Here is a 17,716-nt window from a genome sequence, read left to right as displayed (position 1 = left end):
CAGCTCCAATTCTTTAGTATGTCAAGCATGTCTGCAGAAGGTAGCTGTGTATTAGATTTCACACCTTTTACAGGTTTGGAAATTTAAAGGTAAAAACGCATGCCCTTTATTTACAGGCATCCATAGAGTAGTATTCTACAAAAATCACAAAAAGTTTGGTTTGTCTGGTCCATTCTATGATAAGGAGTTATCATAGAATGGGTGGTAGAATTAAAATTTGACATTAGACATTTTGACAAAGAAAATTCAAAAAGAAGGAAAACTCAACAATAATAGACATCAGCAATAAAAGTAATAGCACCTCCTTCTTCATTAAGCTTCACACTGGAGCATTGGGCATTGCAACCATTGCTCAAATTTACCACACAATAATTAATAGTTAAGATAACATAATCATACAATTATGTTTTGCCTTTGCAGCATGTGAAAAGAGCACAATGGATAAGTGAACAGAGTCCAGGATGATAGATACCTCCTACAGGGTGGATGAGAGTGATCTGAAAATGCTTTGTGGTTTAATCAATCTGAGCAGTGACACTCTTTTGTACGTGGTCAGCAATGAGTGACGTCAGCTTTATCAGTACAGAACATTTCAGGTTAATAATATTGTTCCAGTGAATCTGACTAGTTATACTGACACTGCTGAGATCTGTTTTTGTTCCACTGCTCCGCAAAATGTGTGTGCACATCCTGAACAGTAACAAAACATTTGCTGATGTCTTTTGTGAACCATTGTTGTCTATTTGTCTCCACCTAGAGGCTGAAGACATTAGAAACACCAGTGACCACTTTCTTTACCTTCCCATGATGTGTTATAGTACCCTGACCTGAGTAAAATTTAACCAGCTGCATGAAGGCCAGAGTTAAATATTCACAACTGTGTCCACCCCTCACAAATGATAAGAAACATTACACCAAAACAAAAAACCACCGCAGTGGAATTAATCATCACATTTTACAATACATGCATGTTTTGAAATGATTTGCTTTTTGGATTACTATTTGGAGACATTGATTTTCTTGCTATAACATAATGTATATTTATGTAAATTTCATATTGCATAAAATAGATAAGAGCTAGCATACAGTAACATTCAGGAATCATCCCAGAATAGCAACTGAATTCAACATTAGAAATATTTTGTTACACTATTTATTATTTATATAAAATTATTATGTAACCATAAGAATGCCGTAGCAACTTTTTCTATTTTAACTGGTCAAATGTGTTTTGCAGCTCACATCCTCATTATTTATTAGATATTCTACTGACTCAGCAACAGTAACCTTATATACATTTACTAATAACTACCCTTTTATTAATATTAGTTCATTGTTTGTATGGTGACAAATAAAAAATGCACAGAATGTTAGTAAATGTAAGTTTTAAATATAGTGTATAGATTTAATGTTACATAGATTGAAACAGCAGGTGCTTTGTAGATTGATTCAACAAAAGTTTTGAATGTGTGAACCAGGCGTGAACCAGTAAGTTTATGTTAAACATTTCAAAAATAGAATATGAGGAACTCCAGCCTCATGTCTGCAGAAGAAACTGGTTTGACAGTTTGTAGGTGTACTTGTGAATGTTACTATTGAAGATAAAAGTTGCATTCAACCTATTAAGATTTTATTCTTTGTTTTGCATGAAAGTAAAACAGTAACAGCTCAACATTCAAACTCAATCTCGGGGTGAGATCTTTCAGCAATACGGTGTTTGCTAATATTGTTTGAAAATACTATATCATATTTAAATATAATTTTCTTAAGAAGTAGCTTTATTTATTGAGTCCATCTATAGAACATACTCTAGGTTTCCTGCATGATTATAAATATTGTGAGCAAGGATTATATTCTATTAAGGTTCTATTACTGTTAGAGTAGTGCTATTGTGACACATTAGGTTTTTTTAAACATTGCTCCCTCTACTAAATCTTCATAAAATGCAGATTTGTGCACCGCGGGAGACTTGTGTTAAAGGGCAGACACTTCCACTCAGACAGGTGTAAGCTTATCAGTAGAAGCGGCACAGCAATTAATGAACTGTAATAATTCTTATCATTAAAAAGAGTTTGCTCTACTTGATAATCTACCAAGAGAGCCAGCCAAGGACCTATATCTAATTAATTGCTGAGGCCAAAAATATATTTGTTATCCCACATCCTCAATGTGTGAACTGAACACAAGTCAGGAAGCAAAGGGCCTTGTGTGGCTTTAAGAAGAAAGACTACAGAACAAGCCACAGAAATCAGAATCGCAATGATCTCTTGTGTGTCTAAGACCAAATCTGTCAAATGGTTTTTCAAGTCAAGTCAAAAGTCATGAAAATGGTGCAAGTGGAGCCTGAACAAAAGCAATGTCTGTGAGCAAAACATTGCCTGTGTTTATCTTTTTTATTGATTCAGAGGCTAATCTCACACCACGTGTCTTCTTAATTCATTTGGCTTTCGATCTCTGTTGCACCCAACAGACTATATTTAAAATGAGCAACCTTTCTTTAGTTGCTATAGTCGCCACCCATGCTGTCGCCTAGCAGCTCGCCTAGGAGTGAACCAGGTGAAAGGGTTTTCATGTAGCCTAGATAGTTCAAACTGAGGCTTTTTGTTCCTTTGAGACAATGCAAAATTAGTTGCTATGGCAGAGATCATGGTGGATATAGTAGTTTATTCACTCATTATTTAACCTCTAATTCTCAGTGGTTAACTGTGGTTTCGGCTCCATGCCTAACCACATGGATTCAAGTCAAGAGTAAAACACTTGTAACATTGTTAAGTGCTCAAAAACCTGTGGGTTCAAAGCTGGCTGCAAGGGAGCATCTGAGCAGTCATGTAGGAGGAGACTTTGTTATAACCAGGAAGAGGAAGGCAATATACTGTACACCTGTCAGTCGACCATTGTAATTCACTCTTCCTTCTCTGGATAGAGGCCAGTCACAATAAGGCACAGTATGAGGGTGTGTGGGTGATAAAACAGGCCAAACAGCTGAGTTAAGAGTTCACTCTTGACAGATTCAAGAAACAGAACGAAGCAGGCTCATAAATAAGTCCATTTATTTTTGCTTTCTTTTTAAAGACTATATACTATATCGACTACTCATAACAACATGGAATTGTTAAATACTGTACACAGCATACTGTACTCTCCCAGAGCATATCTTCACCACAGCAGAGAAGTTATTTCTTTTCTTCATTCAGTTTTATTATTTCTAATAAGACATGTGAATACCTTAAGATTAAATAGTGTACTGTATGATGTAAACATTTTCAGACATTTAAGTCAGAAGCAATATTGCGTCGGCAAGTTTCTGTGAGCAGGAGGGAGAGAAAAAGCATACTTCAATGACCATTTGACCTTAGCAGTTATCTGTTTCCCAAACTGAACACCATGTTTGATACCAAGGGTTACTTCAATACATGTGCTACATTTACTATACCACCCTGATGCTTCCTGAATAATCTACAACAATAAAATTCATAGATTTTCTAGGCTGCCAGCAGCCAAAGTCTCTCAGACCACACCCACTGCAATCATGTAAGGCAGGAATGCATGAGCAGAACAGGAAAAGTCTGTGTCGAGCAGGTAAACCCTGCACTGTCTTTGTAATACATCTATGTTAACAAGTAAACCCAACATCTCTGTAATCTAAGATCTGCGTGATCTAAAAATCTTTGCTTTTGGATATCCGGTTCGAAATGACTTACTCTTAACTCAATTACAGTTTTGTGCCAGGTCACATAAGAAGCCGTTTACCACAGAGTTAGTGGTTTATAATTTCAGGTTTTGCCTTTGAACACAAGGTAAATGTGAAGTATATGACATAGAGGTTTAATATTTAAAGGGAGGTAGTACTTGAGACAACTACGTTTCAAGTAATGACTCACAGCTTGATCAAAAATAAGCTCCTCCAACTGTTTGAGAGAATTTCAGCAAGGATGGCGTACATTCACATCAACAGAGCAATTACTGTGCAAAAAAAAAAAAAAAAAAAAGAGAGACCTGGACACTGTAAGAAAACCATCAAATGTGTGCACTCTATTAAGCAGGCGCTGCAAACAAGCAGACACAGTAACAAGTATGGTTGACAATTTTCTCCTTAATTGTCTGAAGTCAATCGATATAGTATCACCGGAACACTCTTCCTACTGCCTTTCACATGCACAAACATGTTCACGCACACATACATAAACACAAAAACACTCATGAACACAGAACTAAACCACATAAGCTGCACTAGACATTTCAATGGAAACATGCATAGCTACCAGTAATGTACCCACTTGTTAGTACAAAATGTACCATGACAACGCGCCACGTGGGAAACACAAATGAACACAGATATGAGTAAGACTAAAACTTCATCAAGGCAGGGAAACCATATCAGTGTTGATACATAATAGCAAACAGAATAGAGATTTGTGTGCTAGCATCCTTCATTTTGTTAAAGATTAATTGGCCTTGTGTTTAGACTTCATATATTAACCGATGCATGGTTACATTACTGACCTTTTGTCCCCGTTTCAGATACAGTGAAAATGCTCCAGTGCATCTCACAAAACAGCCGCAACCTTCCAGAAACACAACACTGAGCGCGTGAGGTTCAAGACCTGCTTGTACCTTCTGTCTGTACCACATCATCAGCAAAGACAGCACAATAGTGAATGTCATGAAATAAAAATCATATCAAAAATAAGCTCTACAATGTCAAATTTCACCCACAATCTATAGTCAGAGATACAATTCTTACATAGAGTATCTCGGTCGTAATAGCTATTCAAACATAACCAGTAACTGAATACGGTACGCACATACCCTGTGTGATCAGAATACATAAGGGGTTAAAAAAAAAACAGCAAAAGCAGCAGTTTAGGGTTGTTAGCGTCCGATTTCACCATTTTGTAAAGTGGTTTTTAACTCGTGTACAGAAGAGTCTTCTGCTACTTCCACTAAAACCTTTCATACTAAATCCACATGTGCTTTCTGCCGGGTGTGGCAGTCCCAGTCTGATACGTCTGCGTTGTGAGCTGCAGGGCTGTCCATGACACAGGAGGAGTCCATGAAAGCAGTCCGCTGAGGCATGAGATAGTAATGTGTGGTGCTGACCTTCTTGCCATCTTCTATCACAGGAAGGATGCAGGGGGAACCCTCACTGTTTTGTCTCTGTAAACCTCGACAGCTTACATATTTGGGATCTGGTGCAAAGCTTTGGGTTGGGGGCATCACCCCGTTAATATATGTCGGTAGGCTCTTGGGGCTGGGGGTGCGAGAGCTGCCTGTGGACAGACGTTCTCTTGGGGGGACCTTGGGTGGTTTGTCCTCATCACTGTAAGCTCCGGATGAGACCTCTGCTGACCAGCGGCGGTAGTCTCCTGCCTTGATTGCTCGGGGAGGGATAGGGGGTGGCACCTCTGGCTTGTCCGTACTGTGGGGGTGGCGTTTGTGACATGTGAGACGCCACAATGAGGGCTTGTTCAGGGATCCAGCCGGACCAGAGTGAGAGCGTCGGAGCCTCCTCTGAGCTTTGTCCTGCTGTCTCTGGCAGACCACTGGCTCAGGTGGTTCCTGCCGCTGCTGCTCATACTGTTCCCGCACTTCCTGTGGAGGATGTGTTTGATGGGGCTGTCTCTGGCTTTGCGGTGCTAATGGACCATCATAGTAAGCATAGTTAATCTGCCCATAGTCTCTGAGGCTCCTGCGGCTGAGGGCCCCATATCGAAAAGGAGATGATTTTGAACACTGATCAGACACCAGGCAGCAGCTCTCGTCCGAACTTGTGAAAAATTCTACCTCATTGTCCATTGCCTGTTCAGGGGAGATGTCTGTTTGTGGAGGGATAGGGGGCAGAGGCTTTGAGCATCTGCCTGGAGTCTGTGGCGGGCTGCACTCGTACACCGACAGCCTCTGGAATGAGGGGACCACCTGGTCATCGTCGGCGGGACTTGGAGTGGAGGGTTCAATGCTGCATGACAGGGGAAGTTGGGAGGGCCGTGACTTCTTTGGAGGTAACCTCTGTGTGTTGGGATTGTGTTTATGTCCTATCAGAGAGGAAAATAACCACCACATTAATGGCGCAGTAGCACTAGGGTTCTCTTTATTTCTGGAAAATCACTTACATTCTGTCTTTGTAGGAGATGATTCACAAAACATGCAATGCAGTATATGTGTGTTATTCAGTCAGATCATGAACTTACTCTCAAAACTTAGAGATGGTGGAGGTGGCCCCTTCTGTTGGGCTCGAGAACTATGATCCGTGTGTGCTGTGTTCATACTGAAGTAGAAGCTGTTAAAGAAGAACATTTAGATTTTAGATTAGTATAGCTTTCAATTAACCAAGTGACATATTGTTGTACTTAACAAGGAATCTCAGACTGACCTGAACCATAAAACTTCAGCATGTCATGCAGATTTGAAAAATCGTTCATTTCTAACAACCTCCCCCTAATGGACTACTAGTCCTGGCATCTGAACACTCACTTGTCCAGCTCATGGCGATGGCTCCAGGAGGGTTTGGATCCAGCCATGCTGTGACAGTAACTGCCCCGTAGGAAGGGGTTTTCTATGGGAAAAGAGATCTCCTGGGCAGTCAGGCCCACTGTGGACATGCTCCAGGCACACTCGGGTCGCATCAAAGCCAGGAAACACTCAGCTCACCCGGCTGGCTGCCCCTGCTTCTAGTGTAGCTGTAACAAAGCCAAGACACAGTCATGAATGACAGTGAAAGGAGGCTGAAAGCAAAAGCAGATGAAGAGAACATGTGGCAGCACACTGAAAAATACTCTCTGAAACCAGAGTGAGCTCCTCTAGTGAGTCACAAAGTAGAATACAAAGCAAATTTCAAATTATTAGTCTCCCCCTCTCTGCCGGCCAAATATTTAGTTATGTCCTCATCTGTCGTCTATGAGACGAGATGAAAATCTCAGAGAAATGACAAAGCCCAGGTGAAAGGGTATTTCCCAACACACCCTGAAGAGAGAGCACACTGTCATTCATAATGTTCTAGTCCCAGTGTTTTACACAGAACCCATAAAAGCAATTGAATGATAAAAACTAAAATAAGATAAGATAACAAAGATAAGATTTAAATCTATTTTTTTATAACAGCTGACCTGAAGTAAATGGGATTAAGCATAGGTTCTATATTCTTATTTTTAATAGGATTTACCTAATTAGAAAGTAATAAAGTAGGAACAGTGAGTGTGACGATGTGATATTACACCAAAAACATGTAGAAAACACACAATAAAACAGAAAACATACAGAATACAACAGTTTATAACAGCATGTCCGACTGCTGTGCGACTGCTCTCTATAGGTTTACAGTTTGTTTTAAAACCTGACTGCGCTGCACTCCAGTGCTGCAATCCTGCTCGTCCTGAACAGCAGAGGAAGGGGCTGCTCCTGTTACCAGAGATGTACCTTATGTTGCAAGAACTCCTCATGTCAAATGAACTGAATGTTTGTGTCCTGTCACGTATGTGTCACGACTGACGAGACAATGTGTACAATAAACAGAGGGGCAGAAACCCGGCAGACATTTCAGAGGTCAAGGTTTCACTGGTAGAGAGATTTCATGGGATTTATTTATTTTTATTTTTTGCCTCACACAGGATTACGATACTCTGTACGTCACAAGCTCTGCATGAATTAGTTTGGAACATCAATTTGGCTCTATAGTTGTTGTACACGGTGTCTGAGTTCACAGTGGTAGTATCTGTATCGCTTTGGTGCACCAGCAGTAGTCCTAACACTGCGAATGCTATTTTTCTGAAAGCACCAAAACAGGTGGATCCATAAAACTGGCGGTTATCTCTGCTGAAGACCACAAATGAGCTGCATGCACACCCAGAGACACGCTGAGTGATGACTGAGAGGAACACGGACCCCCTTGCTCCTGGTCTCCTGTGAGCCATTTTATGTGCTGCCCTGACAGCTGGTTAGAAACAAAGCTCTAAAACAACAGGAAGCCTGAGGCATCAGCCTGAGCCAAGCTGCCCAACAAGGCACGCCATCCCCCCCCCCCTGCCCAGGGCCATCGATTCGGTTCGGCAGGGACGGGAAGCAACATGATCCCTGATAATGAACCCCGAGGGGCTTGTGCTTCCTCTTGCAACAGGTGCAGAGACAGTTCTTTCTGGCAGTTCTCCATAGCAGCATTTACAGGCAACAGGATTAAACAAATGATGTGTAGTCATGCAGAGCGTTACCCATCTCAGGAGGAATCCTTTAAAGACACTCATTCTGGTCACTTCACCAGAGAATGGGGCTGTTTTGTTTGTTGTTTGTTGTTGTTTGTTTTTGTTTTTTTTAGTCTGCAGATGTGCAGCCTGTGTGTGTGGAGGTGACACAGAGCCCATGGGTGCTGTGCAGAGCTCACATCAGCAGATAGTCTGCCTTTGATACAGGACTGCAGCAGTCACACACAGTTCACACCCCGCTCATGACACCCCTGCAGCGGTTTCCGAGCAACCATACCCGCTCTACCTGTGCGGCGAGCAAACAGCGCGCACACCCCCTCACTTTACCGGATTGAGATAATAATGGTTAAAAGGCCTCTAGCAGGCAGGTGACTCACACCACAACACACAAATCAGCTATCTGGCAAGGCCACCTAATGATGACACGGAATGAATTACTTCCCGCCGAGTTTGAGTAAAGTAGAAATAAATATTAAATATTGTAAGAATAAAACCAGGTTATATGTGTGTGTGTGTTGTGTGTGTGTGTGTGTGTGTGTGCAATCGGATAAAAGTTATGTAAGGCACAGAAAAAACAAATCCCTATCTTATATTTTAAATATAATAAAACACACATCATATAAACTTTATTTATTACAAATATCTGGTTTATTTATGCGCTTTTTTTTTAAAGTGATCCGCGTGATTTCAGCTACATGAAGAATTTCATCACCTGAATAATTTGCTCTATCCGTCCAAATATAAAACAAGATTTAAATTATTGTAATGATCCCTGTGGGACCTGAAGACTGCATCAACCAGTGCTGTCACCAACATTCACAACAACAGACATGAGTTCATCCAGTAGAGAAAACACCACATAGTCCCAACTCCTTTCTAAACTTACCCAAATCAACTCGCAGCTCCCGCCGCCGACCGACCCCCTTTACGCTCCTCTCTGGCAAAATATAGCGCCTCGCTTTGTTTTTTTCAACTAGAGCCTGTGATCTTCAGATTTCTATTGCATCAGGAACAGGACGCCAGCGAATCCATGACGCGCCAGTTAAAATGTGACAGTTTCAGATAAGTCTACTATTGTACTGAGCCCAGTTTTATAACCTCCAGACTGGAGACGCACCGCGGCTCCTCCTTCCACACTTGCCCTTAAAGGCGCAGGCTTCAGTTTTACCACCGTCTTCTGCAGCGTACGTGCAGCAGCACAGCATGAGCGCACACAGGGATTGCAGAATCACCCATGAGCTAAACATATGGGGGCTAATTCAAGCAGAAGTCAGCTTGCTGTGATCAAAGTCTGCAGAGCTTCATTTATCACTACTTTTAGCGTCAGAGGACAGAGTGGACACAAGCGTACGCAGCTGACAGGCTGGTTCAGTGCTGTAGGGAATAAAAGGTGTTCAGTAAAACACCTCAACATGTTGCAGATAGTTACACAAGCAGCAGCTCCCTGACTTAATTCAATTACTGCCCTGTTGTTGTCAAATGCAGTGCACACTGCTGTGTTTGCAGACATCGGGCAACAGGTTTGTCCTTTCCGATGTTTACATTTTATGACCTATTTTGTATTGAAATGTGTCTCCTGTGGGGTTTCAAGAACAAAAGCACTGCAAACTGAACTGCAAAGATGCAGGGAGGCAGAAGCAGTAACGAGGATGGCTCCAGGGTTGATAACACAGACAGCAGGAACAGAAACAGACCCAGAAACATTCAGTGTTCTTCTAACAACACAATGGAGCCCGGGTTGTTTAGTTTCATGCTTATCAGATTACCCGGAGTATTTTCTTTTAGTTGAATTTTCACTGATTACCTGACTTAACGTTCACTTAAACACACAGTAATTAGGTAAAGGCTGCAGGTTTGACATACATACATCTAATACAAAAGAATAACCACTCACACCCCTGTTTCCAGTCACTTAGCCTACTTATACCCTAAGTAGTGTTGAATTAACTATGTCACCTAATCGAACCAGGCTAAACAAACCCAGCACTGACATACATGCACAAACCAAATACAGCAGTACAAAAGATACAGACAACCTGTGTGCTGAATCAATACGCACGTGTGTGTGTGTGTGTGTGTGTGTGTGTGTGTGTGTGTGTGTGTGTGTGTGTGTGTGTGTGTGTGTGTGTGTGTGTGCGCAGAGAGAACAGAGTGTTCTTGTGCTGGAGTTAGTAAATCCTTTACAGCTCAGGCACAGGGGGGGCCCCAAACCCAAAGGGCTTATCATTACATGTTAGCCATACATGAACCAGGCTCTCACTAATCCCCCCTGTTTAATTTAAGGCACATTGTTTAGATTCCTTTGAGGCAGTTGTGACCGTAGCAGTGGAAGTGGTTTAAATTTTGCTATTGTATTCGTCCCTATTAATAAAAAAATATTTACAGCGTGCAGAAAACACTCCCCCATGACAATAGAGGTAACATTTAAAACGTAGAGGACATGTAAATTAAATCCACCTCAGTGAAGCATGTGTTTATTTGTTTTCCTGCTTTACTGCCCTGACTCTCTTATCAAAACTCGTCCCAAACACACATTGGCTGGGGTAAAAAGGCTTTATGTCCAAACCATCACTCCTCCCACTCCACCGCCCCCTCTCCTTACCACGCTGTGATGTCACCACTCACAGGAAGTTCCTTATAAAGTTAGAAAGGGAGGGAAAAAAGAAGAAGCAAGGGAGGGAGATAAGCACCGTCAGCGAGACAGATTTAATGAGAGAAGTCATGTCACAGCGGACATGCTTCTCAGGAAACATTACTTGGCTTTTTCTTTGGATCTGTTGCATGACTCATACGGTGATTTAACCACAACATCCCAAATTCTCCTTTAAAAAAGTGACACTCTTGGCTCCTGTTCCCTTCAAGTCCTTAGAACAGAAAGGAATTTCCCTTTGTGGCTCACACTCCAACACAATAGTGTACTTTTGAAGCGAGGCCACAGTCTGTCAGCTGATTACTATGCTGATTCCTTTTCAATCACTCACCAACAGGAAGGGTGGAGTTTTGTTGGAAACAAGGCTATAGCAAAAACAAAACAAAACAAACAAACAAAAAAAACTGTAATATGTGTAAATGATTTATTCACGAAGGAGGTCACAGCATTGATTGCCCCTGACTGCTGAGGTAATTTAATTACATGCATATTCAACCTGCGTCCAAAGTTCACAGTGATATAAAAACAAACAGCAGCAGTAGGTTCAGTGGTGCATCACTGTGACGTAAAGAAGATTTTTAGTAAATAGGTGTCACTTGAGTTTGGATTTGCTGTGTTTGCATTTCTTCTCTTCAACAAAAGACAGGTTTAAACTGTAATGATATAATATTTTGCAGTCAACAAATTGCAACTTCCTCCCTTTAAGTGACCTTTAAAGCCAATTTGTGTCTGCAGAGACTTTGTGGTTTTGATTTTTGTGCTAAGCATTTAAAAAGTACGACAGCGTTTTGTCTTTGTAGTAATAATGTCTGACTTCGCTGGAGATAATCCACAAACCCTCGAGGACTAAAAGTAGTTCTGGGGAAAACAGCCCACAGAGAGAGTGGCGGGGGTATTGCAAAAAACACGTTTTCACACCACAGTCACATTTCAAAATGTAAGATAGATCTGTAATAATCCTAATATTATTAATAAATGAATCAAATGTCCCACTTTATTGCATTTCCCAGAGCTTTTTAGTCAAACTTAACAGTCATCACAGGAAAGAGTATGTCCAGTTGTCACAGAGCAGGTTTACCTTGTTAGCTGTAGTATAAGAACTCATTTTACACTTTACACTTTTCATTTCTACATGACTGTGTCACGCCTTCACGGTTCACACTGTAGAGGAGCATCCAGTTGTGCAGCTGTGAGCACTGCAGCCAAAGTTCAGGCTGACACATCGCAGCACATTACTGCTGGATCGTGGTTTTGTCTGGCAGACCCACACACACTTGGCTCCTGCCGTGGAAACAAAACACAAATCCCCAGGCAACGGTCCGTCATCTCTCACTACAGTGTAAATACAACCATATTAAAGCATTTCTACTTGTTCACCATACCAAACTCCTGAGTGTCCCTCAGATCTTTCAGTTATTAATCACTTCCTGTATTGGTACAAAGATTACCGTCAAATGGAGGGATTTTAGAGTAAGTTGCCTCACGCAGGTATTTTGGAGAGCGATATAATCAAAAGCAGCAATACAGACTCATCCTTGCATCACCCCTTGACATGATTATGTTGAGTGGTTCAAGCAGCCACAGCCTGATGTCAGTAATAGGTGGAGCAAGCCAGTCCGCCTCCTTGATGATGACAGGGTGTGTTTAGTCTCCGGGACCTAAGGATCACTTTAGACATAGACTGGGGGAGTTATTGGCGAACTAATCCTATGACTGAGACTGAATCAAAGTCGTGTTAGTAATTATTAGTGCGAATGGGAAGGTAGTGTAGATTACGTTCACAGTCACGGATAATCTCACACCCCGACACCCACACAAACAGTCTCAGGCCGTATATGTTTGGAGAGAAGCTGTGAAAACGACAGCTGTGGTGTGACGGAGAACGTCAGGCTGGTCCAACTCCATCCAGCCGCAGGTTCAGAGCCAACTCTGTTCACAAGCTGCATCGCTGGAGCTTTACCCGATTGACCGACACAGATGGAAACAGACTCCTAACGTGCCTTGTTTCCGGCCTCAGAACATCCGTTATCTTCTGCCTACATTTTCATTTTATGCTTTACTGAATCATAAAGAGGTATCATGAAGAAATACATTACCAGCAGAATGTAAACCCTGGATTGTATTTCAAACAGCCAAAACAGGAGTTTCTGGCATTTGGCCAATGAGTATCCCAGGCTTCCGGTGGTCCTGATGTCAGCCTATAGAGGAGAGGGTTAGGCTACACTTAAAGTTTCAACCTATTAATCTTACGAAGAAACTGATTGCTCTGGGAGTTTGGCCTTCCCCCTGACTTCCTGTTTCAGTCTCCCTCATGAGGGATATTTGGAACACAGCGGGACCCAAGGACCCCAGCTCTTCTGATAAAGATATCAGATGGTGTCCACCAAGGAGATCAACCACCAAAGGGAGGCACTTAGGTATAAATCAAAAGCCGCTGTGGGATGGTCACAGGTTTCTCTCAAGATGCGCAAATGTGTAATGAAGGATAGAGTCCACAGATGAACTGCAGTCATTGAGCTGAACAGATCTTGTTCCCCATTCATCTGTTTTTAAGTATGAATGCGTGCATGTGGCATAGCCTGATGTCATGGACTGAGTCATTCAGGGCAGAGTATGTGCTTGGTCAGAATGCCTTTTGTTCCATTCACACATGGATTTAGAGGCCACGATGAAGTCAGCCAGGCTACCTGATCTGGTGCTGGGTAGTAGCCACATTAATTCCTCTCAATGGAAATGCTCTGGATCACTGCACACACAAGCCTCTTAATGAGCAAACCTACGGGTTCAGGAGAATGCCGATGAGGTCCAGCTCCCATTTTCCATCCCATACAAGCAGGCTGTCTGTGGAGACGCATATGTTTGAAGCAAAATGTGCCGCTCCAGGGGAGAACTGTGCGTGGGTGGAAATGTAGAGTCCTGTCCTAAACTCAGGCGTAGGGGTTTGTGGACTATGATGGCCTTAGGGCTACTTGCTGAAAAGTAAGCCAGATGAATAACTAAACTGCCATCTACACCACAACATCGTTTTCTCAAACGTTGATGCAAAACACTAAACTATGGCAGTATGTTGAAGAACAATGAATTCTGGGAGGCTGTCCAATACATTATTTAATAGATTATAGGATCGTGTCTTTATCAGTATATAAACTCAAATCTTACAGCGTTACAGTAGTGAAGCAGGTTAGGTCAGGTTACTTAACATTAGGACCTTTGTGATCAGCAGATCTAAATCAAGTTAAACACCCAAAGGTGTTCATTGTATATACTACTCCCCACCATCACCAAAATTTTGGAAACATGTTTTGGAGTAATGTGTTTAGGCATATCCTCCACTAGAGTTCAGACAGATCTGTGTCAAGATTCACTGAACCATATTGAGGCTTGCGACGGCCCAATAACACACCAAGACTGTTAATGTTGGTAATTCTCTTACTATGTTACCCATCTCTGTATTAATATATTCATAATTCATTACGTTTACTGTACTTGCTCCCTCAAAGACAAATGACTCATTCTACACACTGAGACGAAGACAGAAAATTAGAGGCTTCACTGGTGCCACCTTAACTTCTTTGTAAATTTAGCTCTGGATGAATGGAAAGAACATTCAAAGTGAAGTTTCAATGAGGGCTGTAATTATACCGGAGCCAGCAGATTATTCTCAGCTCTGCTGAAGAATAATTGGTTATCACTGCAAGTGAATGTTCTCAAACTGTGATCACTCGGGTACAATGGCGTCATGCTGATTTAGAATAGATTGTGCTTTGTCCTGGATGTCTACTGAATATTTAGTAAGCTACTGTAATAGTTCACTGAAACAGACAGTTTAAAGAGGCGATGAAATGTATAATTAATGTTTGGTAGATGTTGTAAATGTATCAAAAAAAATCCCAGTTTGTCTTTGTCTTCTTTCCACCTTCCAGCAAACGGTGCAGATGTGTCCTCCACACTCTGCTGTGGTCCCTGGCAGGAAATAAATCAGCCAGAGAGTCGCCCCAGACCAAACACTGCAAGGGCCTCTGGAGCCTGAAGGTGTGTGGGAGGTGTTCACCAAGCTCATGGGGCACAATGTGCTTGTTACTTCCTTGTCAAGTAAAAAAACAGAACCTGCTGTATACACAGACGTGCACATAAAGTCGTATTGACTCACGTAATAATGTGTGCACACATAGCCGCCTGCATATCCTCGAGTTTACACATGGGATAGAAACACACAGACAGAGAGGCAGACATGCATGTGCATACGCTTAAGTCAAACATTTTCAGATGTTTCCACACTTTAAACAATACTTTGAGGGCAGTAGTATATACTTAACACCCTCTACCAACAAATCTTTCTCTAAAAGTGTGTTTACTGTAAAGTCTCTGACATAATTGCTCCATCATTTAAAGACTTCTCTCAATCTCTTCACTGAAAAACATTTTGAGACATTCGCCACACATGCAGAGCGTGTCATTTTACACTTCCTCTATGAGTTATCAACAGTCATTTATGTGTCCCCCTGACCTCAGACTGCTGTCTTTGAAGGACGGTCTTTAAATAGGGGGCTCATATTGAAGTTGTTAAGACACACTGTGACACTCCCTTTGTGTTAAAGAGCTCTGTGTGTTATCTCCCATGATGTGAACCAGCCCCTGAAAGTGTCAGGAGACTTTTACAAAAGGAGAAACGACACGAACAATTTCTCAGATTTTACAAAAGTGAAAACAGCATCATGTTTTTTATAGCACGTTTAACTGCTGCATATGTTTGTTTTTTGAAATCAGAACTTCCCTGAGCTCGTCGTTCTCTGATTAACTACACCCTGCGAATAACCTTTGCCTAATTAAAATGCTGCCATAATCCCCTGTAATAACTCAGTCAATACTTGAGCACAAACATTCTGATTAAAACGAGAGTAATTTTCCATGAACATGAGTATCAATGACGTCAGCGACATCAGTATCTATATCCTCATTTGTAGGCAACATCCAATTATTAGTCATGTTTCCCTGACAAGGATAAGCTCAGCTGTCCTGACCACCAATGATAACCTGCTCCCATCTGCTGTTCAGCTCATTATTTGATCATACTGCATCTATTTCAGGAACTCTTATCTGCTAGCAGGATGGGAAGGCTGGAGGTAGAGAAGCTTCATGTTTACATTCACTGCACCACAAACACACACACACACACACACACATATGTGGCTGTATTTTCCCACAGGCTGAGCCTCTCAGGGGACCATTGAGTCATAAACGACAAAGAGAGGGACACACAAAGTGACAGACAGATAGACTAGACAGATGCGGAGGCAGCCTGTCCTCAAATATTTACTCAGATCAGAGTTCAAACAAAAAGTAAGCATCTTGCAATGCAGTCGAAGGAGACTCTTGTTTTTTGTATGTAACAATGATACTACACAGTGAGTGTGTGCTTTGAGCTTATCCTGAATAGCTGCAAAAAAAAAAAAATCTGGTATGAGCTCTCTAATTGTCCCAACAGAACTCACTAATTAAGTTCATGCTCATTAAAAACTGTTTTGAAACTTTTGAAATACTGTCTGGAATGCGGCAAACCCCGAATAAATCCCTCGGAAATCACTCAGTCCAAGTCTTTTCAGATTAAGAGGCAGACAAGCACTGGTTGATGTGAACTCCTGTGTTTTGTGTGGTGGGAAAGTGCAATATTATCCTGGGTGTAAAGGTGCTTCATGCGAAAGTCATGTGAAGTACCCACAGTTGTCTGCAGCTCCACCTTATTTAGTGTTTGTGATGGAGTCCCACTCCTTCAGCAGTGAGGGGGTGTGATTATGTTCATCTGGTCATTTAATGTCTAATAATGAAGGGTTGTCCTGAAAGTGAAAAAGGACAGAATCCTGATGTTTGCAGAAAACAATGCTGCTGCACACTTGCTTTAAGCCTTTTATGGATAGCATCCTCCTTTTCTGCAGTGAGCGTGGTGTGTTTTCCTACGAGAACCCACTAATTACGTTCATGCTTATTAAAGTGCTCAAAGTAGCTCTTTGCAATACTGACTGGAATGCTGCAAACAAAATGTTCCAACCTAAGTCTTTTCAGATTAAGAACGATTGGGAACGGTGGGAAAGCAACTGAGGAAGTAAAAGCATTTTACAGCAAAGTGCAGTGCAGTACGCCTACCGTCTCTGCAGCGTCACACTGTTTACTATCTGCAGTGGAGAGAGGAAGCAGGGAGTCTCTGACACATTCTCCTAAACTCTGCCCAGCACTAACTAGTGGATGCATACCGAACTCAGGTCAGATAAGATTGTAAGTCATTGAAAGGAGGCCACAACAGCCAGCTCTTCCCTCCCTTGCCCCAACAGCTCCTTTCAGGGATATCTCTACTTGTACCACTATCTGAACAGGAAGCACCCAGCTGAGAAGACAACAACAGCTCTGCTACCTCTGACTCTTCCCTGCCCTGGGAAATTGAGCTAATAGGAAGTAGATAAAGCATCTTTGTGACTTTGTGTTTAAGAGTGTTCACATGCAGGTACAGTTGGTCCACATGCACTAGAGCAAATGAACAAATGGTGCAAATAATGTCAGCACACGATGAAGAACAGAGCTTAGAGCAAAGGCAGCGCTTTGAGAGCGAATGTCAGCGTGTCGTTAGCACTCTGTGTGAGAAGAAGCAGACGTGACACGAGATGTGTTTTCCTAGTCCCGGGTTGTCTGTTACTCAGAACAACAGTAGACACACTGAGGAGGAATGGGCTTTGTAAGGGGAAAGACTTGTGTCTGATGGACGTGCCGTTCTTCACCGAACACCTTACTTGAGCACAGACACCACTCCCTGCTGTCTACTAGTCCTTTGTGTTTGCGTAGGCACGTGTTCATGTGACGTAATGCAGATGTCTCGTCACACGGC

The 17,716-nt window shown here is 42.0% G+C and overlaps 1 protein-coding gene across 2 annotated transcripts; it reads right to left on the bottom strand.

The window, feature by feature from the left end:
- Positions 1 to 3,032: 3,032 nt before the first annotated feature.
- On the bottom strand, positions 3,033 to 9,278 carry errfi1a (ERBB receptor feedback inhibitor 1a). 2 transcript variants are annotated; one of them, XM_026348780.1, is made up of 4 exons: positions 9,079 to 9,278; positions 6,472 to 6,677; positions 6,189 to 6,277; positions 3,033 to 6,032 (listed from the first exon to the last, which is right to left on the bottom strand). In XM_026348780.1, exons 2-4 carry the CDS (start codon positions 6,621 to 6,623, stop codon positions 4,954 to 4,956), a joined length of 1,320 nt encoding a protein of 439 aa, XP_026204565.1. In that variant the 5' UTR covers positions 6,624 to 6,677; positions 9,079 to 9,278; the 3' UTR covers positions 3,033 to 4,953. The 2 variants fall into 2 exon arrangements, with proteins under 2 accessions (XP_026204565.1, XP_026204566.1); XM_026348781.1 differs by lacking the exon at positions 9,079 to 9,278 and having other exon boundaries at positions 6,371 to 6,481.
- Between the last annotated feature and the right edge of the window lie 8,438 nt (positions 9,279 to 17,716).

The sequence above is a fragment of the Anabas testudineus genome, chromosome 5 (genome assembly GCF_900324465.2).
Source record: "Anabas testudineus chromosome 5, fAnaTes1.2, whole genome shotgun sequence".
Lineage (NCBI taxonomy): Eukaryota > Metazoa > Chordata > Actinopteri > Anabantiformes > Anabantidae > Anabas > Anabas testudineus.
The sequence above is the reverse complement of the archived record's forward strand: the minus strand, read 5'-3'. Positions and strand labels throughout refer to the sequence as shown.